At 34.3% G+C, this 25,037-nt stretch overlaps 12 protein-coding genes and 1 non-coding gene across 13 annotated transcripts; 7 read left to right on the plus strand and 6 right to left on the minus strand.

Moving 5' to 3' along the window:
* Nucleotides 1–406: 406 nt before the first annotated feature.
* WICANDRAFT_31943 (uncharacterized protein) lies at nucleotides 407–1,711 on the plus strand (the record flags this gene model as incomplete). Its single annotated transcript, XM_019181901.1, has 1 exon — nucleotides 407–1,711. The coding sequence occupies one exon, from the start codon at nucleotides 407–409 to the stop codon at nucleotides 1,709–1,711; it is 1,305 nt and encodes a 434-aa protein (XP_019038000.1).
* A 479-nt stretch (nucleotides 1,712–2,190) lies between these two features.
* Nucleotides 2,191–2,532, minus strand: GPI19 (phosphatidylinositol N-acetylglucosaminyltransferase GPI19; the record flags this gene model as incomplete). Its single annotated transcript, XM_019180653.1, has 1 exon — nucleotides 2,191–2,532. A coding segment is annotated over one exon (342 nt), but the record flags the coding sequence as incomplete, so codon positions are not given.
* A 142-nt stretch (nucleotides 2,533–2,674) lies between these two features.
* On the minus strand, nucleotides 2,675–4,054 carry WICANDRAFT_100785 (uncharacterized protein). The gene has a single exon (XM_019180306.1). It carries the CDS (start codon nucleotides 3,674–3,676, stop codon nucleotides 2,987–2,989), a length of 690 nt encoding a protein of 229 aa, XP_019038002.1. The 5' UTR covers nucleotides 3,677–4,054; the 3' UTR covers nucleotides 2,675–2,986.
* A 1,850-nt stretch (nucleotides 4,055–5,904) lies between these two features.
* Nucleotides 5,905–8,963, plus strand: WICANDRAFT_69208 (uncharacterized protein). The gene is made up of 2 exons (XM_019184159.1): nucleotides 5,905–7,145; nucleotides 7,556–8,963. The coding sequence occupies exons 1-2, from the start codon at nucleotides 6,214–6,216 to the stop codon at nucleotides 8,640–8,642; spliced, it is 2,019 nt and encodes a 672-aa protein (XP_019038003.1). The 5' UTR covers nucleotides 5,905–6,213; the 3' UTR covers nucleotides 8,643–8,963.
* Nucleotides 8,964–10,370: 1,407 nt separating this feature from the next.
* On the plus strand, nucleotides 10,371–11,543 carry LRS4 (Lrs4p; the record flags this gene model as incomplete). The annotated part of the gene is made up of 1 exon (XM_019184874.1): nucleotides 10,371–11,543. One exon carries the CDS (start codon nucleotides 10,371–10,373, stop codon nucleotides 11,541–11,543), a length of 1,173 nt encoding a protein of 390 aa, XP_019038004.1.
* Nucleotides 11,544–11,714: 171 nt separating this feature from the next.
* PPM1 (leucine carboxy methyltransferase) lies at nucleotides 11,715–12,604 on the plus strand (the record flags this gene model as incomplete). Its single annotated transcript, XM_019184875.1, has 2 exons — nucleotides 11,715–12,557; nucleotides 12,602–12,604. The coding sequence occupies 2 exons, from the start codon at nucleotides 11,715–11,717 to the stop codon at nucleotides 12,602–12,604; spliced, it is 846 nt and encodes a 281-aa protein (XP_019038005.1).
* Nucleotides 12,605–12,825: 221 nt separating this feature from the next.
* TAF11 (TATA-binding protein-associated factor TAF11) lies at nucleotides 12,826–13,257 on the minus strand (the record flags this gene model as incomplete). The annotated part of the gene is made up of 2 exons (XM_019180971.1): nucleotides 12,826–12,927; nucleotides 13,090–13,257. Coding segments are annotated over 2 exons (270 nt in total), but the record flags the coding sequence as incomplete, so codon positions are not given.
* A 472-nt stretch (nucleotides 13,258–13,729) lies between these two features.
* GPI17 (GPI-anchor transamidase GPI17) lies at nucleotides 13,730–15,235 on the minus strand (the record flags this gene model as incomplete). The annotated part of the gene is made up of 1 exon (XM_019184876.1): nucleotides 13,730–15,235. The coding sequence occupies one exon, from the start codon at nucleotides 15,233–15,235 to the stop codon at nucleotides 13,730–13,732; it is 1,506 nt and encodes a 501-aa protein (XP_019038007.1).
* Nucleotides 15,236–15,490: 255 nt separating this feature from the next.
* Nucleotides 15,491–16,098, plus strand: TRM9 (tRNA (carboxymethyluridine(34)-5-O)-methyltransferase; the record flags this gene model as incomplete). The annotated part of the gene is made up of 2 exons (XM_019186414.1): nucleotides 15,491–15,838; nucleotides 15,894–16,098. Coding segments are annotated over exons 1-2 (508 nt in total), but the record flags the coding sequence as incomplete, so codon positions are not given.
* Nucleotides 16,099–16,507: 409 nt separating this feature from the next.
* On the plus strand, nucleotides 16,508–17,485 carry WICANDRAFT_93383 (uncharacterized protein; the record flags this gene model as incomplete). Its single annotated transcript, XM_019186415.1, has 2 exons — nucleotides 16,508–16,721; nucleotides 16,780–17,485. Coding segments are annotated over exons 1-2 (840 nt in total), but the record flags the coding sequence as incomplete, so codon positions are not given.
* Nucleotides 17,486–18,490: 1,005 nt separating this feature from the next.
* Nucleotides 18,491–21,997, plus strand: AXL1 (Axl1p; the record flags this gene model as incomplete). The annotated part of the gene is made up of 1 exon (XM_019181849.1): nucleotides 18,491–21,997. The coding sequence occupies one exon, from the start codon at nucleotides 18,491–18,493 to the stop codon at nucleotides 21,995–21,997; it is 3,507 nt and encodes a 1,168-aa protein (XP_019038010.1).
* A 41-nt stretch (nucleotides 21,998–22,038) lies between these two features.
* Nucleotides 22,039–24,036, minus strand: TEL2 (Tel2p; the record flags this gene model as incomplete). Its single annotated transcript, XM_019181986.1, has 1 exon — nucleotides 22,039–24,036. The coding sequence occupies one exon, from the start codon at nucleotides 24,034–24,036 to the stop codon at nucleotides 22,039–22,041; it is 1,998 nt and encodes a 665-aa protein (XP_019038011.1).
* Nucleotides 24,037–24,340: 304 nt separating this feature from the next.
* Nucleotides 24,341–24,428, minus strand: WICANDRAFT_t96. The gene has a single exon. It is a non-coding gene; the product is annotated as a tRNA-Tyr (tRNA).
* Nucleotides 24,429–25,037: the final 609 nt, after the last annotated feature.

Genomic DNA, 25,037 nt, shown 5'->3' on the forward strand with positions numbered 1-25,037 from the left:
ACTAAAAGCCTATCCACAGTTTCAACGAAGCGATACACAGAACTCTACAAAGTCCTCTAGATCTCTCAGATCCAGAAGGTCCATGTCTAGAGATTCGGATGCTTCGTCGTTCAAAACAGCAACTGATTCTCCGTCGCTGGTACCTCACTCCCCTTTGATGTCCAGAAAGAATTCATCCAATACTATACACCAACAGCTTAATAATGCCACTACAAACCAGAAATCACAAAGTTTTTCCTCAGATGTTCCAGCTTTGAACGTCACCTCTGCGGACGGCTCAACTAGTGTTCAATTGCCACCTTCAATGATTCAAGTTGAACCTAGACAACCCATCTTGAGAAACAATAGTGATGCTGTGGAAGATCTTTTGAAATCTCAACAAGAGAATAGAAAGAATTCTAATGGTATGAATGGCGACCCAAATAGAAATAGCAATGCTAATAACAACAATACATCAAATAACACAACAAATGATGGTTCATTGGCCATAAATACCCTAAACTTACCACACCAAGATAGTCAAGATCTACCCATAACTCCAACAAGTAAAAAGAATTCATTTTCAAATTACTCTACACCATTTCAATCACCAATCAACCCTCAAAATAATGTTTTGCAAGTCAATGGTAGTCAAATAGATATTGAAGAATTGATTCAAAGATTATTAGATGCAGGTTATTCTGGTAAACGTACAAAAAACATTTGTCTTAAAAACTCAGAGATTGCTACAATTTGTGCTAAAGCAAGAGAAATCTTTTTGTCACAACCACCTCTATTGGAATTATCACCTCCTGTTAAAATTGTTGGTGATGTACATGGTCAATTTGGTGATTTGATTAGAATGTTTACAAAGTGTGGTTTCCCACCAGCTGCTAATTACTTATTCCTTGGTGATTATGTTGATCGAGGTAAACAGTCATTAGAAACAATTCTTTTATTATTATGTTATAAGATTAAATACCCAGAAAATTTTTTCTTGTTAAGAGGTAACCATGAATGTGCAAATGTTACAAGAGTTTACGGATTCTATGATGAATGTAAACGTCGTTGTAATATCAAAACATGGAAGCTGTTCATTGATACTTTCAACACATTACCTTTAGCTGCAATTGTTGCTGGTAAGATTTTCTGTGTTCATGGAGGATTATCCCCAGTTTTAAATTCAATGGATGAAATTAGAAATGTTAATAGACCAACAGATGTTCCAGATTTCGGATTGATCAATGATTTATTATGGTCAGATCCTTCGGATGCACTAAACGAATGGGAGGATAATGAAAGAGGTGTGTCATATTGTTTTAATAAACTAGCCATCAATAAATTTTTGGCGAGGTTTGGATTTGATTTGGTCTGTCGTGCACATATGGTTGTTGAAGATGGTTATGAATTCTTCAATGATCGTTCTTTGGTCACCGTTTTCAGTGCACCTAATTATTGTGGTGAATTTGATAATTGGGGTGCTGTTATGAGTGTGAGTGAAGAATTACTATGTAGTTTTGAACTACTAGATCCGTTAGATTCTGTTGCTTTGAAACAAGTTATGAAAAAGGGTAAGCATGAGAGAAGAATTGCCAATTTAACTGCTCAGGGCCAAACTAGCAATCATGGTAGTTTTGCTAACCATGGTAGTTTCTCAGCCAATAACCAATCCCAACAAGAAGACAATATCAACTCAAATAATCAATCCACACCAATCACTGCTTTATCATGATCAAAGAAATGGCAGCCTGCTCAACCAATGCATCACTTTCCAACATACCGCAATCTTATATATATACAACTTAAATCATTTCATGTCAATGTTAACGTCATATTATATTTATTTCAATATTTGTGTTTCTTAATGTGTTTATGTCGTCTCGAAGAGAGAAATCAGAAAAAAAAATCAAAAAAAAAGCTAAAAGATTAATTGTGTTTGAATGTCCTTTTTAAATTAAACAAGAAAAATCAGAAAAAGCAAAAAAAAAGTGCTAAGTTTTATACTTGAGAGTAATTTCAACTAGAAATTTTAGTTATCATGTTTCAATGTTAGACGTGCAGGATCAATAATGGACATTGCGTCATGGTTTCGTTTTCTCAATATCACCAATGAGAATGGATTTGTTTATAGAATCTTGAGGAGATTAATAGAACTTCAGCTTTAATAATTTTGAATAGACTTGTAACTTAACTTTCCCCAGTATATCCGTCATAAAGCACTTTATTGACATCAGTTATTCTCAAATCGTAAACTCCATTTGTATCACACCAACCGTATTTATCCAAATCCTTCTCTAGAACAGCATCATCATCCACAATTGTATTCAAATCATCCAATTTCAAAGTCTCTACTTCAACATTCCACATTTGTAAGGCAATATAAGTGTATAACATACCCATTAATACAGTGCAACTCAGCGATAAACTCCACCAGCGGGAAGGATAATAATATATACCGATCTTTTCTAAATAACGAGCTGGAGCAAATGTCCAACATAACCAAATCAAATGGAAAACTGAAATGATCAAATATAATGCAAATCCTCTATATTCTGTTAACGGTGTGACTTGGTTCGAAATGGTAACATCCGATTCACGTGCTAGGATATCTGTAATCTTGTAACTTATTGGTATTGGAGTTTTCAAATTATATATTATATCTTCATATTCAAAATTTTGACGATGTGTTGATGATGTTGTGTTTGTTTGTGATGATGTGGATTGTGTGTTTTCTGTTTGGTTTTTCGGAAGTGTTTGAAGTGAGGATGTTGATCTTGAAGGCTGGAGATTTATGAAAGTAGGTTTTAGCATTGAGCTTAAAGGGAAATTGAATGCTTTATATGTGCTGAGTTGGTGTGGATGTTAAGCCTTACAAAAATAACGATTTTGGGGGAAAAAGGTGTTGAAGATGTGGAAATACCAAATTCTCGAAGCTACAATAAAAAAGGTTGAAAACATATGTAGCCTGCCATATATTAAATAAGGGTGAATATGATAAAATTAATTATTAAGATTCCTCGCTTGGTTTACTTTCTTTCGTATTGTTGAAAGTACGGCTAACGTTCAAAAACAGGCCACTTTTTCCTCTTGTAGAACGATTATAACCACCTCTTCCACGAGAACCACGATATCCACGTCCGCCCCTTGAACGCTGAGAAGGCTTTGAAGAATTGAGCTCATTTCCACTATCAGTGATATCAGTTTTGGATTCTTCTGACTCTTTAGATTCCTTTTTTTGTTCTGCTGAAGGTTTTTCATTGGCTGACTCTTCAGCTCCATTACTAGGTTCATCACCTTGTGAGCCTTCCCTTCTTGATCTGAATGCAGCGTCTCCTCTAATACTACCACGACCTCTTCCCCTACCTCTACCCCTACCTCTAGCACGTCCGCTACCTCTACCTCTGAAGTTTGTTGTGTCAGCTAATGGTTCTGATTCTTTTTGCAATTCCTCACTTTTTGGTTCTGTAGTGGTTTCTGGAGTTGTACTGGTTTCATCAGATTTAGATTGTTCTGGCACCGTTGGTTTAGGTTTGTTCTTCACATAGGAGGCATTATGGTACACTTTTCTACCAAATTTGTTCACGCTAACTTCAGCTTTTGGAATGTTGGCTTGTTGTGGTGGAGTTGATTTTTTGTCTGACAATGGTTTTGCATTTTCTTCTTTCAAAGGAACATCATCAACATTTTCTTCCTCCATTTCAATTGCAGATTCGTTTTCTTTGGTTTGAGCCTCTGATAACAACTTAGGATCTTCAGCAACATGGACAGATTCAACATTTCTTTCAACATTGCTACTATCTCTTCTAACGATGCGGCTAGTTTCACTGTTTTTCCTTGGGTGTTCAGCATTTTTCCTTTTCAACAAGATTTTGCGTTTTGGTGCTTCATCAGTAGCATCAGAATCTGATTGTTTAGTCTTCTTTGATGATTGGAAAAATGTTACAGGAACCGTTGTTGGGTCAGATGGATGTAATTGACTTGGGTTTGAAGGTGGAGATACGGCTTCTGCAAAAGAGGGATGGTGAGCAGCACTAGATGGTAATGGTTTCCATGCATCGAATTCAGGTTTTAAAGCTGGTCTTAGTTCATGTTTCTTAGGGGAATTAGGTTGGCTAAATTTCAGATGATGATGAGATGGAGTTGATTGTTTACTTCTGGTTGGTGGTGTAGATGTTGAGACTGTTGATGTTGGTTTCGCTGCTTCTTCATGAGGTTGTGGTTGTACTTGTTGTGGATGTGATTGTGGTTTTGACTGCTCGTCTTCTTCAGTATGACCCAACGTTCTGAATGTTGTTTTATTGATTTCCAACTCATGAAGCTTTTTTTCAATCTCCAGTTGTTTAGATAAAATATCCACAGGCTTAGCACTTCCGAAAGGGTTTGACTTCTTTGGTGGTGGTGCAGGTTTTGGTTCAATAATTGGTGGTAAGTCATTTGAATGTGGTTGATGTTGTTGGAGATTAGTTGGAGGGAAATGTGAAGGAACATGGTTTGAATGTAGGGTCCTGTGAGCTAGTTCTGGAGATCTGTTGTAAAATCTCGACTTTTGTTGAGCATGATAGCCATTTGATGTATTGCTTGGATCCTCATTACTGTATCTTCTTTCTCTTTTATGACTAAATGAAATTGAAGGGTCATCTGATTCTGATAATTTTTGATTTAAATCATTATAGGTTCTAAAATCATTGAAATTACCGACATTAACCAATATTTTACCAAAATTTTGACCTATAAAGAGATCATTCCATCTCAATACTTTTTCAAAATCATTTACAGATTGTAATTCAACAAATGCAACTTTCTTTCTTTTGTTTGCTAAAACTGCAGGGTCAGAGCTGATATTCAATTGATCATGATTGATTTCCCAAAAGATTTTAAACTTCAAAAACTTCATAAACCTTGATTTGAATAAATCTTCAATATGTTCTGAACCAAAATCACTTGGTATGTTTGTAAATTTTGCAATAAAAGGGGGAGACTTGGGATAATCGTTGAAGTTATTGTGAGAAGATGAGAATGTTTGTGCTGAATTGCTTGAGTAATTGAGGTAATCATCGTGGTAATGGTGTCTTTGTTTCACTATAGGAACACTAATTGAGCTTAAATCAATCTCATCATCGGCCCAGTTACCACCACCCAATGCTAAATTTAGAAAGTTAGTAACAACTCTTTATCAACATGAAATGGAGCTTCTCAATCGAAGCTGCTAGTTCTAACTTACATGAATCTTGATAAAACTCTTGTAGAGAAAACTTCTTCTTGTTTGCTGATGGAAAGTTGTTAGTTATTGTTGAAGATAAAAACGTCTGCTAATCATTAACAGGTATGTACTCCAAAACAAAACAACATACCCATAGTTTTTAAAGAGCCAATTGCGATTCGGTATCTTTGGCAGCTTTTGTATTCGAAAATAAAGATCAAAAAACGATCAATAAGAGCAATTGAAACGATGTATATGCTTTTCAGCTGATTGTTTTCTTGATATTGCCAAATTCTCAGCTTTAAACTGGTTTTAGTGTCATTTCAATAACAAATTTTACAGAGGGTTGACTGCCTAATCGGGAAGTCAATGTGTATTTACAAGTGTACTAACAATAATTTATATGAGATGCATTCAAAAAATGAGCTGATAAATAATCTGTTTTATTGTAAATATCAGAGTCTATTGGATATTTAATAGTGGGTTTCAGTGTTTATTTGTTAGTTAAGATAATTGGCATGTTGTGGATTGTTGAGCCGCATATAATGTTTGATCAGTAAACAGAAGCAATTCCAGCTTTCTACAAAGTACAGTAATGTCTATGTAACCCAATGATCAACGCCAATAAAACACATCAAACACGCATTAAACTTCTCTCCCCCAAACCATCCTCATTTTGTTGTCAAGATACAAAAAGTCGTGTTTTTGTTTTTGTTTTCGTTTTTGGAAATTTTTCATGTAAGACGCGTCTCAAAATCTCGAGTTTTTTTAGTCTCGAAGGTTCAAACTTCATAAGCACAGGAAACCTGCATCAATATTTACTCCTTCGAGCTCTCCAGGCGAGAAATGTGTGCAATTGTACAGAGTATTAAGGGCGTTTTGAGTTGCAGAGGAAGGTCTCGACTGCATGGCATATGTGTTTGAAAGGGTTAACTAATGAGTGTTTTTCACTGAATAACATTCGTTTATAATACTTTTACAATCCATTTCTTCAAGTCTCTTCCCTTTCCCAAAGCACTCAGTCAACTAAATCAATGATGGGATTCTTCACAAAGACACATGCAGTAAAGAAAAGTGTATCTTCAATCAATTCAGGTGATGCTGATTTAACAAGTCTTGATCCACCAATGTTGGATATTCCTATGTTACATGGAAACCAACCACGTCGTGGTTCTTTTGCTTCTCAATTAAGCCAGATGAAAATAATAACTGAACAAAATAGTGCTAGGTTTCAAACAAATGCTCAGAAGTTCACATCGCCAACTGATAGTGAATTTTCAGTAAAAAATATGACTTTAGTTAGTAATGGATTGAAAGGTGAACAAGAACGTAATATGATACTGGAGCAACAAGTTAGAATGTTATCACACCAAGCAGCCATGGCTTTAGATAGATTATCAGATGCTAACAAGGAAAATCAACAGTTGAAAGATGAGAATGAAACTTTGAAAAAGAGAGCAAGTCATCATAGGTTCTCATTTGGTCGTCGTCAATCATCATATTCATCAACTTCTTCAACTTCTTCCGCCACTAATCAATCAATGTTCAGCAATAATAAAGCAGTTAACTATAGATCTAAAAACAGCTCTATATCATCTATCCAGACAAATATTGATCAATTGAAATCAACAAATGATTCATTCTTTTCAGAAATACATCAAAATTATGGGAAAGAAATAAACACAATGAGAACTGAACTTTTATCAACACAACAAGAATTAGAACAGAGCAAGATTGAAATATCTCAATTGAAACAACAAATTCAAGAACTATTATCTAAAATATCTCAATTACAAAAGGAAAACAAATCATTACTGTCGAAATTATCATTCAAGAAACAAAAACAAGATGTTGAAAAACAATTTCTCACTACTCAAATAGATCTTTTGAGTACCCAATTGGCCTTGAAAACAGACCGTGCTGTGCTATTGGCAAGCAGAATCAACTCTTATTCCAATACAGACCAGTGTCTCGCCAACTCCCGAACGATACTTAGCCTATAAATAGTGATGACTTGAACTTTTAATGAAACGAATTATGGACATTTGAGGAAACTCGATTTTTGTAGAACCAATTCGCGAATACCCAATTTCACGTGATTCGGAGTCAAAAAGTTGAAAATTTGTTATCAATTTTTTTGTATCTGAAAAAAACCACTTGCACGCGATTGACAATTTGACCAATTGATTTCAGAACTTGGAAGCCACAATATTTGAGCTTGAAACTAGCCGTATTCCCATCATTAGAAAGCACATACATCTTCCTTAACACTTCAGCATTTATCATTATTCCATCTCATATCTAGTCATTGAAAAACTCAAAAGGACATAAACAGTTTCATATGCTCGTATAGAATCAAAGAAAGAAAAGATATAGAATTCCAGTTATGACCTCCTTGGTAAATGAAAACAGATCCCACAGAAGGCAAAGATGGACTCTGGGGCTAATAATGCTGGCAGTCGTGGTATTATCATGGGTGCTGTCTTCATTCTTGATTAGTGATATATTTGAAAATGACTTATACAGAAAACCATTCTTTATCACTTATATAAACACAGCAACTTTTATCTTCTATCTTATACCCTATTTGAAAAAAGTTATAAAAGGTTACATTGAGAATGGAAGCTTGAAATATAAAGAGATTGAAGAAGATTTCTTGGATTCATCAGATGAAGAATTGGCATTGAATGCAGAATCTGAATATAATGCAAAATTATCATTAAGTGAAACTATAAAGCTAAGTGCCCAATTTTGTGTTGTTTGGTATTTAGCTAATTTAGCTACAAATGCTAGTTTAAGCTATACAAGTGTTGGAAGTCAAACGATACTATCTTCAACTTCATCTTTCTTTACATTATTGATTGGTGCCCTAGCTAAAACTGAATCTTTTAGTAATGTTAAAATTTTTGGGTTAGTTTTGTCATTTATTGGTGTCATTGTGATTACAAAATCAGATAGTGATACAGTCTCAAGTGATATTGAACGTACTCCATTAAGTATATTCATTGGGAACTCATTAGCTCTAGCTGGTGCTTTACTTTATGGTGTTTATGCTACATTATTGAAATATAGAATCAGAGATGAATCAAGAATAAATATGAAGGTGTTTTTCGGGTTTGTTGGTGTTTTCAATTTATTCTTTTTATGGCCTTCATTAATCATTTTCCATTATACAGGTGTGGAGAAATTTGAATTACCAAGTGGTACTTTTGTTATAAGTATCATTTTGATCAATTGTTTAATCACATTCATTTCAGATTTTTGTTGGGTCAAAGCTATGCTACTCACATCTCCATTAATTGTCACTGTTGGTTTATCAACAACAATTCCATTTGCTATGATTGGTGATATCATCTTCAAAGGTGAAAAAATCACTGTATTATATGTCATTGCAGCATCCATGATTTGCATTTCATTCTTTGTCATCAATAAAGATGCTGAGAATGATAAACACATTGAATAGAATATACCCATTGTTTTTCTATTTGCATTTTCTTCTTTTTTGTCACGTCTTCATCATGTCATTTTGTTTCACATATATGTATATTAGTTTTATTATTACGGGTTCATTGAGTTTATGTTTATCTTCAACAGGTTATACAAAGGTTAATACAATACATTTTATACAAGTTTACTTTTTTTTGCTAATTATTCTATCAATCACGTAGTCATGTCCATTTCTATTTTGCATTCTATACATTTCATAACCAATTGGTAACTTGGTAAGGATATCCAGGATCTTTAACCAAAAATATTTTGGTTAGATAGTTGAATATATAGAGGACACCAAAAGCAAATCCAATAGTTAAAGAATTCTTGAGTTGTTCATTCTCAATCAATGGTATATAACTCACTAACCCAACAATGAGTGCACCAAGTGCAATATAAATGCTTGAAATTATGAATGTTTCAAGACCAAATTGCCAATGTGTCCCACCACTAAAGTACATTATATTTCCCTTATCATCTTTAGCAATTAATGGGATACCCCTTATCACTGTAAACATATAACCACTTATTAAAACAATAGTCGCAAAGACAACAAGAAATTTCAAAACAACAGCTTTATTAATTCTTCCCAATACTTGTTTCTTCAAAATCAAGACAAAGAAAAAAGTCCCCAAAAAATAAGTGAAAAACTGGCTCAACTCAAAATCAGGTTGAATCACAATACTTAAATTTGCAGCTTTTGCAATGAAATCTGCAAAGTCTAGGGGGTCATTCAGTGCAGCTTCGCTAATAGTGTATTGATAATGAGGACTTGTAACATTATACCATTCTTTAGAAGTTGGAGGGAAAATCCAAAGTTTTGGAACCTTATCCATTTTCAACTCCCTAAATTTTGACTCATTATCACCAAACTCTGCAACAAGGAAAAATAAATCATTTCTTCCAGGATTTGTAGCAAAATAAGATTTTGATACAATTTTATATTGAGGATCAAATTTCTTACATGTGTCACATGGTATATGTTCAGCAGTTGTTGTGAATAATAAAGAAAGGAAATAATCTCTTGGTCCATTCAATATCTGATCAAATTTATCTGAATTTAAGTGTATTATACCATGATCACCTTGCAATTGTTGTAATTCTTCAGGGCTCAATGCTGAAAACACGGTTGAAAACAAACACGTTAAATATATGAGAAATAATGTGAATGATGACTTTGAAAACATGATCCGAAGGATGTTGACAAGATAAAATGCAGTATTAACGATTATTAACAGAGCTCAATGGCTCTAAATTTGGGATGTTTTGGTGTTTAAAGTTGTGAAAGATTAGTAAAATTCAAGGCATAATTTCCAATTTGATTATCGACAATAAATGAGATCCGGTGGTTTGATTTCTGCTTTGGGGAAAATCCGGCAAATCAAAGCATTTCGAACAAGTTGATGGTTAATAATCCTCTAAAAATTACTGATCTTTGCCAAAGGATAAAGTAAAATCTTGATATCTTTGTGCTAGCTTTCTTTTAAATTAATTATTGCTTTGAATATTCTTTATCTTCATTAAATTATTTTATTATCTTTCACGTGACTTGTATTTCTGGTTTTGCCACTCCTTTGTTTACCTTTTTTCTCGATTTCAATTTTTTTAAACTTGAAAACAAAAACAAAAAACAATTCGTAATTCTGATCAGTTTGAAATAGATCCATAAACAGTCAGATCCAATTGAGCCGATTTGTGGAAGATGGAATACGAGGTGATCACTAACTTTGCTCAGTATCAGAAGGCTAGATCAGCCGTAGAGTCGGTCATCAGTAAGGAGTCCACTCGTCGTTCTTTATTACAAAATGCCCTTCTTTTGAAAACGGTACTATCTCAACAGCTCTATATTGAAAACTCTAATCACAAGGAATCAAAGGACCATTCAAGTGTGAAGCAAGATCTAACCAAGGCTCAACATGAGAAAAAGTTACTTGAGAATAAAATATCAATGTTGAATACTGAAATTGATACTTGGAAGAAAAAATCTGCAAATCAAACATCCCTTCAAAAGGAAACATTATCATTGAAAAACCAAATAACAAAACTAAACAGTCAACTAAATGAATCTAGAAACGAGATTGGTAAAGTAAAACAACAATTTGTCACCCAAAAAGCTGTGTTGGAATCAAAGTTAGAAAATGCAAAGAAAAACATTAAAAACTTGAAAGATAAAAACACATTATCACCATCGAAAGCCCTTCAGCCTCCTTCATCAATACTATCTCCTGTTAAATCACAATCGAAAACATTAAATAACCATCAAAAGTTAGGTTTGAAAAGACCTTTGGTTTCAAATTTTTCAACATCACCTTTCTTAAACAAAAATCTTCACAAGGCTACATCACCTTCAAAAGATGGTAAGCAACAAAACAATTTTCAATCACCAGTTCCATTAAATAGTCAAAATTTATTGGCAACATCAACTCCAGGTGCTCCAAATGCAGTATCACCACTGAAGGATTTAAAGAGTAGAAAGCCAAGTGGTTTGAAGAACTTGATATCACCAGCTAAACCACCGTCTAATGGTGCTACAAAGCCAAATTCCAAAAAGAAGCCCTCATTATTTGATGATGATGACGATGATGATGAGGATATATTTGGAAATTCAATTAGAAAATTAGATGCAACAAAGAATACCCCAAGACAAGAACCACCTTCTGAGGAATCAAAACAAGACAATGAGGAACAGGACACCAAAAAGAAACAACCAGCTAAACGAAGAAGAAAAATTGGTGGTAAAGCCATCGTCGAAGATGTCGATAATGAAGAAGAACCAAAATTCAGTCCATTAAAGAAAGTTAAACTGTTGGATAAACTGGGTGGTATAAGTCCACTGAAACAGAGAAACCAGGAGAGAAACCTGTTTAAGGTCTAATAAACCAGACACATCCAATTTGGTTTGATCATGTTGAACTTTTTGTAGTTGAAATAATCCATCGGTCTTAATCGCCGCGAATGTTCAAATAACAAAAGATTTTTAACCTTTGTGAAAAGTACTTGTTCTAAAAAGTTGTACACAATCATTAAATCCACAACATCACCAACAATGGATCGTAATGAGAAAATCATAAGATCAACAGACTATGATGCCTTATCTTGTCGAATTTCAGCTTGCAAAAAACACTATCTAGATGACAAGTATCTACAAAATGTGATTCATGGGTTAGAAAAATTCCTAAGGTTTGAAAACAAAATATCATCAAGAAGAGTATTCAATGGAATTGTTAATAGTGTGAAGCTACCCATAATCAACCGTGGTACTTATATCAGAACAAAATCAATTGACTATGTGATAGAGGAGTTCCTACGTGAATTTGATGGACAACAAGTCCAAATTGTAAACCTTGGTGCTGGTTCAGATACAAGGGCTTTCCAAATATTGGCTTCAAGGGAAAATATCAATTGGGTTGAATTTGACTTTAAAGATTCTACAAAATTGAAAAAGGCAATCATCACAACTGATCAAGTCTTGGCTAATGCCGTTGGTGTTGATTTTGTCCCAGTTGATGATTTTGAAATATTTTATACTGAACTTGATGATACTTTAATTTCAGAGAAATACAAACTAATATCCATAGATCTTCGTGATATAGAGACCTTGAAAACAATAATCTCCACTGAACTAGACTTAAATGCACCAACTTTAATCATTTCAGAATGCATGCTTTGCTATACAGAATCATCGGTATCCACCAACATTATTCAATCAATCAGATCTCATTTCACTAAAGGGGTGTTTGCAATTTATGATCCAATAGGTGGTGAGGACAATTTTGGAAGTGTTATGATTGATAATTTGAAAATTAGAAATATTTCCATGCCTTCTCTACTAGAATTCAATACTTTAGAAAAATATTCACAAAGGTTGCAGGAATTGGGCATAAAGGATGTGAAAATTGATAATATGAATAATATCATGAACAATTGGATTAGTGATGATGAAAAAATAAGAATATCGAGATTGGAATTCCTTGATGAATTGGAAGAACTAAGGCTTTTGCTAGAACACTATTGTTTAATCGTATGTAATTGGGGATTTGAATGGTCTGATTTAAAGCTACAGTTCCAATAATAAATGAGTAATTACACAATCTGATTCATCTAAACATCATACCATCTTTTTCACCTTGACCTCTCCATTGACTACTTGGACAGGTACCGCTCTCTATTTGATAAAGTCTCCAAGCTTCTCTAATGTGTTCAGGTAATAATGGACCATTTTCATCAACATTCTTCAAATCCATTTTTTTCAATTCAAACTTGATTCTTTCAATCTCATTCTTCAACTTGATAATCTCAACTGTATTTGAACTCTCCTCTTCTTTTTTCAATTTCTTTGTATCATGTTTCATAATTTCATATAGCTCTTGTTTTTCATCCAACTTTATTAATAAATTAGCTTTATCGTACCTTAGTTTAACACTTCTTGCCTTCTCTACTATTTCACCCACAAACACTTTAGAAACACCACTTAATACAATAGCGACACTATTTGACACACTTTGGTTAAGTACTGTATTTGCAATTTTCTTGACACCACCTTTATTTACCGTTGTTCTTCTATAAAATTCATATCTTGACATTTGTGTTGCATCCAAGTGATCAATCAACAGCCTCAGTCTTTCTTCTTCGTCTAGTTCTTCTTCTGGCTCTTCGGGTATATCTTCTTCATCTAATGTGACTTTCTTACCTGATAACACATCTTCAAAGATTTTCTTGTAAACGAATTCAGCTTCTTCCTCCAACATGTCAGAAAATAATTCTTCAGCGTCAGATTCACCTTGCGATGAATTCACATCAGAAATTTCATTTTCATTTTCGCCCATTGGAACATCTGATAGGTCAAGATCTTCATCTTCGATATTGTTGCTCATTATTGAATTGCTTAGCTTTTCTGATCTGTTTGTAGTTGTTGTTGTTGTACTTGTTCCAGGTCTTCAAATCAGCTTTAAAAACATTCGCGAAAATCATGATTTGGCAGATATAAGTGTCACTAAATTCAATAAACTACAAAATCTTTAAAACTCAAACAAATCAATCTTTTATAGTGTATTAGTCACATTATGCTTTAATAGATCTAAATCTCTTGAGCTCCATCAAGACTCTGATCAGTCCCAGGGCACATACAATAGATAACGGACCCAATAAAGGTAGATATACTGCAATTTTGTGTTCTTGTGGGAAAAAATTTTGTTGAACCATTTCTCTGTCAAAAAATGCATCTTCACTATATTTCAACATTTTATTGGCCTCTAGCAATGCTCCATCAAAATCTCTTTCGATATTAACTTTCTCCACGGCTCTTTGTCTGGCTTCTAAGGCCTTTTTAACATTATCTAGAACAGTCTTCGGAATGGAAATATTTGGTAATGATTTTGATAATTTTAACAATGAAGACAAGGAATCAGTAGCTCTTATTAGATTTGAGACAATAGTATGAACTTTGACAGCATCAACTCTGATTAATGGGGTCTTTGGATGTTTTGGAAGACCTAAAAGATTAACTAATTCAGATGTGAATTTTTCCAAGACTGGGCGTAACCCATCTTCAGTAATCAAAGTGTTTGGTTCTAATGCTTCAGGTTGCAGGATGATTGACCCCCATTGTGGAATTAAAAATGCATTCTTGGATGGGTCAAAGTTGAAATTCAATGGTGAGACACTCTTGGAAGGATAATAAAGCACAAAGTTCAAGGTTGGATAATTGTACATATTTGATGAAACATCCCATTCAGAAAAATCAACAATTGTGGAAAGGTCACTTAATTTGATAGTATCAGTTGCATTGGGTAGGTTTAGTTCTGTAAAATACTTGATTTCAGAATCAATAGTGAAATTAACATAACTTTGAAATAGACCTATAACAGGTTGAAAATATTCATCTAGAGCTTTATCAATTCTCCAATTAATTGGACTACCATCTCCTGTTAACAATTTGAAAGAAAGGTGAACCATTGGTGAGTAAGTAATGGAATTGATATCTTTGCGTTGATTTTTAGCTTTGAATGATTCAATTTCCGAGCTGAAAATATGATAAAGTAGTGTTTGTGCAACGAAAAATGGCAAATCATTGCTTTTAACACTTCCCAAAGTATAGAATAAAACTGTCTCTCTTTTTGCTGGATCAACTGCAATACCTTCACCATCACCCAATTCTAGTTCAAGAACATAATCATCTGGACCTGGTTCATCAAATCTTATCGTGACATTCCAATCCACAATCAATCTTTCATCTGGGTCTTGACTGTATTTGGTCAATTCATGGTCAATTTGTATTTGAGTAGCTTCAGCCAAATCTGGATATTTTAAACCATCTGTGATTTTCACAAAGACTTCACGTTGAATCTTTAAATCGAAATTTTGATTGTTTTGTAGCGTTGTTATGAACTTTGAAGGTAAAGGAGCTCTATAAATCTCTGTCAACTTGAACCATAATGGGAATCCAATGAATAAGTATAGGGCCAATATTGACAGCACAACAAATTGTCTTGTGGAAAGCGACTGCTTTGGTTCTGAGTTTATGATCTGCTCTACTCTTTTCTTCCTGTCCACTTTCTCCTCGGACATATTGAAGTGATCGTAAGGCCTTTTCGTTTGATTTGTTGATTTGTAATTTTGTTGTTGTTGTGCTTTTGCTGATGAATCTGTTTTTTCGAGTTTGAGCCAAAACCGCGTCTGCCATTTTGTCGTGTGCCAACTCTCCGATTTTTTTTTTATTGGAAAAGTAGAGATGAGCTTTTTGGTAGTTTTGTAAATGTTTTATTGAGATTTAACTGGTAAAGTTTGTACTAAAAGGTGTCAAAATGGATGAATCATTGGATGCTGTTGCCAAAGAGCAAACATATGTGCATACTGTTTACAACGAAATCGCATCACACTTCTCACAAACTAGATATAAAGTATGTTCAAATGAAACTCGACTTTCAACAATTACATGTAACTAATCTTTTAAAGCCATGGCCTATAGTGGAAAAATTTCTCACAGAAAGAATCCCTGGAAGTATAGGGATTGATGTTGGTTGTGGGAATGGTAAATACTTGGGTGTCAATAAAAATGTGGTGATGATAGGAAGTGATAGATCTGATGGTTTGATATCATGTGCCAAAGACTTAGGTCACGAAGTTATGGTAAGTGATGGGCTTTCGCTTCCTCATCCAGATAATAGATTTGTGAGTATTTAATCTTTTTTTGCTAGTGAAGGAATAAATTTGCTAACTAATGCAGGATTTTGCTATAAGTATTGCTGTCATTCATCATTTCTCAACTCCGGAAAGACGTACACAAGCTATAAAGCATATATTATCCAAGCTTAAGAAAGGCGGTGAGGCACTCATTTATGTTTGGGCCTTGGAGCAAGAAAATTCAAGAAGAGGATATAAAGAAGGTGATCCACAAGATGTTTTAGTTCCATGGGTTCTTCAAAAGAAACAACCAAAGAAACCTAAAGAGAAGAAAAGAAGAAGTAAAAAAACTGAAAGTAAAGAAGGGGAAGCACCTACTGGAGATTCAAAGAATGAGCCTGAAAAGAAGGAACCAGAAGTGACAGAAGAGCCAAAGAAAGAGGAAGATAATACCAAGTTTAGGTACTACCACCTTTACAAAAAGGGCGAACTAGAGAAAAACGCTGAAGATGCTGGTGGTGAAGTTGTAGCCAATGGCTATGAACGTGATAATTGGTACGCAGTCATTAGAAAATCATGATTTAATAGAAGCTTTTTGTACAATATCAAAACCGTTTTAAAAGTATGTAGAAATTTTGAGAATGACACGACTTTTTTTGGACGTTTCTCCAATCTCTTGATGGTAGCCAGAAAAAAACATCTTCAACAACCCATCAAAAAAGCTAAATCTCTAGTGAATCTTTATTGTTTTCAACTCTAAATGTTGTTGAGATCAAGAAATCCAGCTCTGCTTCGTCAGTTTTCAACGAGTGCGGTGCGCTGTCAAGTGATTCCGAAGGCTTATAAACAATCATTCCCCACAAGATATGATACTGCAAGAAAGAAGATTGAATTGAACAATTTATCACAAATATTTACAGAATTGATCAAGGTGAGTATTCGCATTTGCTTCATTCATGGTGGAAAGTTCAATACTGACTCTTGTTTAGACCACAGGTCCCATTCCTCTTTCAGCCTATATGAGATTATGTCTTACCCATCCTGATTTTGGTTACTATACAACCAAAGATCCACTAGGTCCCAAAGGTGATTTCATCACTTCCCCAGAGATTTCTCAAATGTTTGGTGAAATGATTGGTATATGGCTATTCACTGTTTGGATATCTCAAAAAAAGCCCAAAAATATTAATTTGATAGAATTTGGCCCTGGGAAAGGTACTTTGATGTTTGATGTAATTAAAAGTTTTTCAAGATTACTACAGACTTTGAAAGCTAGTGACTTAACGTTAAATATTATTCTTATTGAAGCTTCAGATGTATTGAAAAAAGCACAATGGACCTTACTTTCTGACTCAACGTTGGATGTCAATAAAGAATTTTGGACAACTGACCATAAGTGGAACGGTAAAATCACATGGGTTGACACTGAAAAAGATGTTTGGGAAATCACAAATGATAAAGACGCAAATTACATCCTAGCTCATGAGTTTTATGATGCATTACCAATCAATCAATTCAAGAAGACAGAGGAAGGGTGGAGAGAATATTTGGTGGATCAACACCCTGAAACTAATGATTTCCATTTGACTGTGTCTCCAAAAGAGAGGCCATCATCAAAGATCCCGGAGACTAATAAAAGGTACTCAAATGTCACTACAGGATCAGACGTTGAGATTTCCCCTGAGCTATATTCATATACTAGACAAATAACCCAATTGATAAACCGTAACAATTCTCAAAATGGTGCTGCTTTGATTGTTGATTATGGACCAAGTTATTCAATTCCTGAAAATACTTTACGTGGAATAAAGGACCATAAGATAACGAATCCTTTCAGCGATCCAGGTGAGGTTGATCTTTCAGCTGACGTGGACTTCCAGGCTATAAAAGAGAGTGCAACATCAGATCCAGCAATTCCAATCGATGTGTTTGGCCCCGTTCAACAAGGTGATTGGCTTCATCAGTTAGGTATTCAATATAGAGCTGACCAATTATACAATCAGGCCAAGTCAGATTCTGAAAGGGAGATCATCAAATCAGGATACCATAGACTTGTTGAAAAAGATGGAGGTTCAATGGGTCATATCTACAAATTTTTAGCACTTCTTCCTAAAGGCGGATCAACACCAGTTGGATTTGGCGGTGATGTTGAAGAGTGATCACTCTTTGCTTCATTTCCCTTATTTATTCCTATTTATTCTCTTTTAGATAACATTTACATATACAACCAAAATAATCAAATCATCAAAACTTTGGATAAATCAATTTGTGTAGGGAGCCATTTTAATGGTATCTGCCAACATTTACGTGTCATCATCCGCAAGCTTTGAAAAAGTGTTGGTTGATTCTTTCGACTTCATAAACTAACAGGAAAATAATCAAACATCAAAAGATGCTCCAGGTACACTCTTCAATGTGGCTTTTGCGTATCATGGTGCTTTTTGAAAGCTGGGCTGAATTGGGGCTGTCAGTATCTCTGACGCTCTGAAAACTAGACGGTACTTCGATTTTTCAGATGAACCTCCATTGTTCTGCCCAATATGGCAATATTGAAACCCACAGGCTAAACATCTGTAACCTCATTTCAAAATGGATTTGTTACAATATCTTTAAAGCAGTGAATTCTATAAAAGCATGTGCGAAACCATGAAGGTGGTTTACTACTTCTGTGCTTGAATCACTAATCAAACAATAACAAAAATGTCGTCAATAAAAACGTTCAGTGAAAATTTACTGGTTCCTTACGCAAGTTCTGGGAGAAGCCATAAGTTGATTGTGCTCCCTAATGGTATTTTGACACTTTTAATATCTGATCCAGCTGAAGATTTGGCTTCCGCCGCTTTATGTGTTGCTGCTGGTGCTCATAATGATCCAGAAGATATTCCTGGTTTGGCTCATTTTTGCGAGCATTTGATTTTATTAGGTTCAAAAGACTTTCCAAATTCAAATGAATTTCATGATTGTATCTCAAAAGCTGGTGGTCGACGCAATGCTTTTACAACTGGTGAACAAACTTGTTTTTATTTTGAAACACCTTCAGATTCAACATGGAAGTCCAAGAATAGCTCAGTTGAAGAACCTGTTTTCAATCACTTGTTAAAAGTGTTTGCCTCCTGTTTAAAAGCTCCAACTTTTGCTGAAAATATGTTTGAAAAGGAAATCTATGCTGTTGATAATGAACACACCTCTAATAAGAATTCAGGTGGTAGATTGATGTACCATGGGACAAGACTTATATCAAACCAAGAGCATCCATTTCACAGATTTGCTACGGGAAGCTTTTTCACTTTGAATGACTTACCTAAGATCAAAAAATTGAAAGTCAAAGATCATCTACTGAGTTATTACCAAGACAATTTTGTCTCAGAAAAGATGACTTTAGTCATTAGAGGATCACAATCAATCAATTTGCTACAAAAGCTCGCGATTTCTAACTTTGCTGATATAAGATCTTCTACAGAATTGTCTAAAAGGTCGAAATTAAAACTTTTTTCAAATAAAGCCAAAGAATCAATTGTTTCAAGCCCACAGAATATGAGAGATTATGATATCACATCTGCTTGGAATTATGAGACCCAAGTTTTCACTCAAAAAGAGCAGAGTAATTGCATCCTGATTGAAAAGGATCAAACTCCAACACTTAGACTTTTATTTCCGGTCCATTCAGATTCAAATGATTCCACAGGATCAAAACAAACTTTGATTTTCTTAAAAGCATGGACTAATATTGTTGGTGATGAAGGAGAAGGTTCCTTGGATGCCTTTTTGAAGAAAACAGATACAATAACTAGTTTAAGTGCATTCACACAACACTTAGCTAGAGATAATGATATGTTGGTTTTGGAATTAAAATTGACTAATACAGGAGCTAAGAAAGTTGGTGAAATTATTGACCTTGTCTTTACAGAATACCTTCCAAAAGTGTTTGAAGATGGAGTGGAGCTAGGAAGAGTCTTGTCTGAATTGGAATCTATTGACTTGTTGACTTATTTGCATCAGGACACTTATAACTCACCAATGGAAGAATCATCGGCTTATGCACAATCACTGCAAGGAAATATTTCATCCTTGGGTCCTGAAAATATATTGAAAGGTTCACCAAGTTTCACAGAAATTAAGCAAGGTTTTTTTGAATCTAAGATTGGACAAGATGAGTGGACAAATAAAGGTCAAGCTTTCAAGAGCTTTGTGTCTACTTTTTTTGCCTTGAGAAACATGAACATGATACTATTAGCAGATGGGAAATTTACAAAGAAGGCATCTGAGCTCCTCGGCTCTTCTACAGCTCTGGTTGATGAAAATTTTAACTTTCACTACACAATTGGAAAACTTTCATTTTCATTTCCACGTTTCACTCAAAATCCTGTGTTCCATTTGGTGAATAAAAACATATTCATTCCTCCTGCTGCTTTGGAATTATCTTCTTTGAGAAAGCTGGCAATAGAAGCTTCAATCAAGTCATCACAATCCTCTCTTTCATATAATACAAAGTCATCATGGTCTACAACAAAAGCTGCTCTGGTCCAAAAAGGTGATTGTTATGAAATTTGGACAAAATATGAAACATCCCAAATCTTTTCTTCCCGTTTGGTTTTATCATTTGACATAATTTACACTTCTATGGAATCAACTGTGGAGAACACTATGAATGTTGAAATTCTTTCAGAGATTTTGAAAATTAAATTCGCTGAGAAACTTTATGCAGCTGAACTATTGGATTATACTTGGGAAATCTTTGCTTCTTTGAAAGGTGATTGTAGAATTGGTTTTACAATCAGTGGATTTAGAGATGGTGTTGAAGCACTTTTATCAACTATTGTTTCTGAGTTTAGACTTTTGAAGTTGGATTCTGCTGTCAGCACAGATGAGTTCAGAAAAAGTAGGGTTGCTGTCAGATCAAGATATAGAGAACTTACCGAAGCACCATCTGTTGTTTTGGCCAGTACTGGTTTGTTAGTTGTTATGGAGGAAAATATTTGGAGTTTAGAAGATCGGTTGGATGCCTTGGATGACATTGATGCCAAATCTTTCAAACAATTTATTTCAGACTTTAGTGAAGGCTCCAAGTTTTTAAGGTTGTTTGTTCAAGGTGATATTCAAACTGTTGATAATCTTAGTGTTACTTTGAGCCAAATCACTAATCATCTTGGTTCTCCAAGAGATACAAAGTTTAAAGAACCAAGCACAGTTTTATTAGCCCCTGGAAGCTCCTATTTTATTGAAAGATCATCATCTGAAGGAGATCCTATGAATTCAATTTCATATTTCATTCAAACTGGTCCTAGAGGTGATAAATATAGTGAAATATTGACTAAGCTGTATTCCTATTTGATGTCTTTGACTTTGGTTCCTGATTTGAGAACTAAAAAACAGTTGGGCTACGTTGTTATGGGTGGTCAGAGAATTTTGAGATCTACCATAGGGTTACATATAACAGTTATGAGTGCAGGTTTTACACCAAAATATCTAGAGCACAAAATTAATGAATACCTTTTATCATGGGAGAAATCATTAGAAAACATGAGTGATTCTGAGTTTCAAGAGCAAATCATTAACCCTTATTTAAAAAATTTCAAGCAAACCTTGGAATCATCTGGTGGTCCTGAAAGTTTAACTGCTGATTTACAAGCTAGTGTAAGTAGCTCCAACTTTTCAGAGGGTGGTGAATCAAGTAAATCACATAGGCATTTAAGAGAGCTGATTTTTACCGGTGCCTATGATCCAACAAGCACTGAACAAGATGATATCAACTTCATGAGCAACTTGAAAAAAGATGAATTCATGAAATTTTTTCAACAAAGAATTTCACCAAGCTCAAAGACTAGCTCAAAGATTTCAATCATGTTGAAGAGTAGAATGTCTTCAGATGAAATTCAACAACAGATGATGAGGCTCCAACTTGAAGCATTTTTGAAAATGCACGGGCTAAGAATATCTAGTGATAAGCTGAAAGAGATTGTTGAAAAGTCTGGAGGTAGTTCTGTTTCACTGCTAAAAGATCTGTTCAAGTTTTTCATGTCTCAAGGTGAAAGTTTTAAGCTTTGTACTGTGGTGCTGAAAGAAGTTGTCAAGCAGGTCTCAGAAGGTGTTAAGTCATATAGAAACTCGGCAGCCAATTTACCAGAAAACTCACAGGAAGTGGAAGAAAGCACACAAATCAAGGATATTGCTGAATTTCAAAAAAGTAACAAAATCTTTTACAGATGAAAATAGACTTTTTAATGTTCTATCATTTAAAATGTAGCTCCTTAAATTAATATACTCTGTGAATTTTCTAAAATTTCATTGTATAACGCAAACATATCGTCAAACTCATGGCAAGGATAGGCAGCCTTGACGACCAACTCTAATGTCTGGAGGTAATGTTTCATAAACATTTCATTGAATGTACCAACATTTATTCCTTGAATCCAACCATTTGCTAATGGATAAAAGAATTTTGGAGCCAATCTGGCAAAGTTATTTGGTTTCTCCGCCTCTTTGGTAGCTGTGAGCTTCTTTGAAATTCTCTTGACTGTTCCTTCGCCAATCAACTCATCTGAATCATTCTTGATCTCTTCGATTTTGGCACGTTGGACTTCTTCGATTTTGGGTTGATGACGTTGTTCAATTTTTCTTGTTGGGAAATCATACGTTGGTTTATCAATAAAATCATCATCAATCCCTCTCAGTTCTCTTGCGGCAAGCGATATAGAACTCAATATTATCATCCTCTGTTGAAAAGAGTAATCCCCTGTGAAGAGCAAGTTCATAGTATGGGAAACAATTTTTGGATTCACAACAATAACACTAACTATGGCATTGAGTTTCAAATCCTCAAAGTTACTTTCATCAAACTTGTTTATCAAGCCGATTAAGACACTAATCAACTCTTCACTGTAAAATTCAATTTCGATCTTGAAAGTTGCCTTTTGTCTAACCAACTTGGTTGTATGGGCCAACAACTTTGTAATGCTGGAAATTTTATCATCGTTGAACTTTTTAATCAAATCTTTTAAGAAAAGCGTATCAATGTTACCATTTTCTTGGTCCTCCTCTATATCTGATTCATCGTCACTATCCATAACTTTTGTTTCCTTGTGTGTATTCAATGATAGATTTTGTAGTGGTTCACCAAGTATTAAGTCTGTGAAATCAATTTTTGAGCTGGAATTTGGTCTCGAAACCGGCTCAATAATAATTTCATCCACAATATCAAAGTTGATCTCACCGTTAGTTATCTTTTTGGCAACCATCATACCCAAACCTCTATTGAAATTATCATTACTTGAAATTCTTGAAGTGATGGCATCTAAAAATGTTCGATCTTTTGAAAAATTTCCTTTCGTTTGTGTATCCATGTAGTTTATTAATATCAAAAGTTCCTTTGTATTTGCCTCTTGTAATTCACTAGGATGGTCTTTGATAAATTGTTCATTTCCCCAAATTTTTAGTAGATTTTTGAAAGCAGTCTTGTGATCTTTCACAAGAAGCGAAATCGCCTGTTGCAAATTTATATTTTTGCTTTCAGCTATGTGCTTAACCACTTGATCTTCGAAATCAGTGAATACAAAATGTTTCAAAATCTTTGTCACTGTATCAATGTTGTTGTTGTGAACATATCTGTCTAAGTAAGGGAAAAATGATCTCCAAAGAAATTGCTTCTTCTGAACCTGAGTCATCCGTGAATAAAGCTGAACCAAGTAATTGAAGTAATTATCATTGAAAAATTGGTTTAGGAAAACAAACTTAGCATCAATGGGATGAAGAGATAGAAGTTGGTTAACAAATTCTGAAACTTCAAATTTATCATCTTTACAGGCTTCAATCAATTGTTTTGTGACCAGATCCAAATACCTCTCAATTTCTAACTTTCCCTCAAAGGTCTGAAAGATCTTACTGCCAACAAATAGGGACCTCACTTGGCCTAACTCAGTTTTATTACCTTTGGCTGCATCAATTACCGAAACCAACAATGTCTGATCTAGCAGCAAATCCTTCATAAATTTCAAATAAATTTCATTTTTTGTCAATGAGTAAAACTTTAGCAAGTTTGAAATTCCAATAGAAGAGTGGAAAGCACGCCTTATTTTCAACCTGATGGTGGTCTTCAAGCTTTGATATATTGGTAAAATGTGCTGAAGTATTGTGTTTATGAATTGAAGCTTTGTAGGCAGGGCATTTTCCTTTGAAATGAACTCTGTGACTATTCTATCAATTTCCTCAGCTGAAGGTTCACTCTTAAGTACTGAGAAGTCATCATTCATAATTTCAGGAAATAACGTTGCATTGCAAAGAGTGATGATTTGATTGGAAAATCAACTGTTTGTAACGTTCATAAGTTCTATTGTAGCGGTTTGATATTTACACGCATTTGATACTGACTGCGTAAATTTTGGAACACCATATAAATGATCAAATGTTACAATAACGACATCAAATTGAGCTCAATTAAGACAGAAAAACGTGGTAATTGATCAATAGAGGATATATTTTCCTGTGATCAAAAAAAAATAAGTAAACCACCTCTTTAAAGAATAAAAAATGTCAATTTTTCGAAAAAAAAATAAATCTCCCGGGGGCGAGTCGAACGCCCGATCTCAAGATGTCTTGTTAACCATTACAGTCTTGCGCCTTAAACCAACTTGGCTACCGAGAGGTGTTGTGAAATTTGGAGGGTGAGCATGTACTATTCTTTGTTTAAAACGTTCCAAAACAGGAAATATTACTATTTTCGGTAGTTTCTGTTTATTTTAGCTAATTGAAGCGCAAAACTTGTTAATTCAATTGAAAGCACCTAAATCGGTTCAAATATTAACTATATTCTTCAATAATTTGATATTTATCTTCTCCTTTCAATCTGTCTTTTTTTTGGCCTAAAGAGCAAAAACTATACGCTGTTTGGAGATATTCTGAAATGTATCAAATCTTAAGTGTATGGACTGAGGCCTGGTTTTTGAGATATTTGAGGGCTCAAACTTCCACAGCTCTCAATACCATGGCATTACACTATTAAATGCTACGAATTATTAAGAGATTCGAATGTACTATTTGATATTACAAATATAATTACTAGAACATGAACATGAATAACTCAAAATATATTGTGACACTTGGGTCTCATACCGCAGTACGTTCATATTGACGTCGAACCAATTCGTTCCTTGTATAAGTCTCTTGTTTAATATTAAAATATTAATAATATTATTAATAATAATAATATTTTTTAGTTGATGTATTTGATGAACTTGGATGAGGAATGCAATTA

This window comes from Wickerhamomyces anomalus, assembly GCF_001661255.1.
Source record: "Wickerhamomyces anomalus NRRL Y-366-8 unplaced genomic scaffold WICANscaffold_4, whole genome shotgun sequence".
In the NCBI taxonomy this organism is placed as follows: Eukaryota; Fungi; Ascomycota; class Saccharomycetes; order Phaffomycetales; family Wickerhamomycetaceae; genus Hansenula; species Hansenula anomala.

What these genes read in the sequence shown, in the direction of transcription:
- WICANDRAFT_100785 (XM_019180306.1), bottom strand. Translation starts at nt 3,676, where the DNA reads ATGGAGGAAGAAAATGTTGATGATGTTCCTTTGAAAGAAGAAAATGCA.
- WICANDRAFT_69208 (XM_019184159.1), top strand. Translation starts at nt 6,214, where the DNA reads ATGATGGGATTCTTCACAAAGACACATGCAGTAAAGAAAAGTGTATCT. An exon ending in TCTTATTCCAATACAGACCA is followed by an intron (nt 7,146 to 7,555) that starts GTGTCTCGCCAA and finishes GAAAAGATATAG; the next exon opens with AATTCCAGTTATGACCTCCT.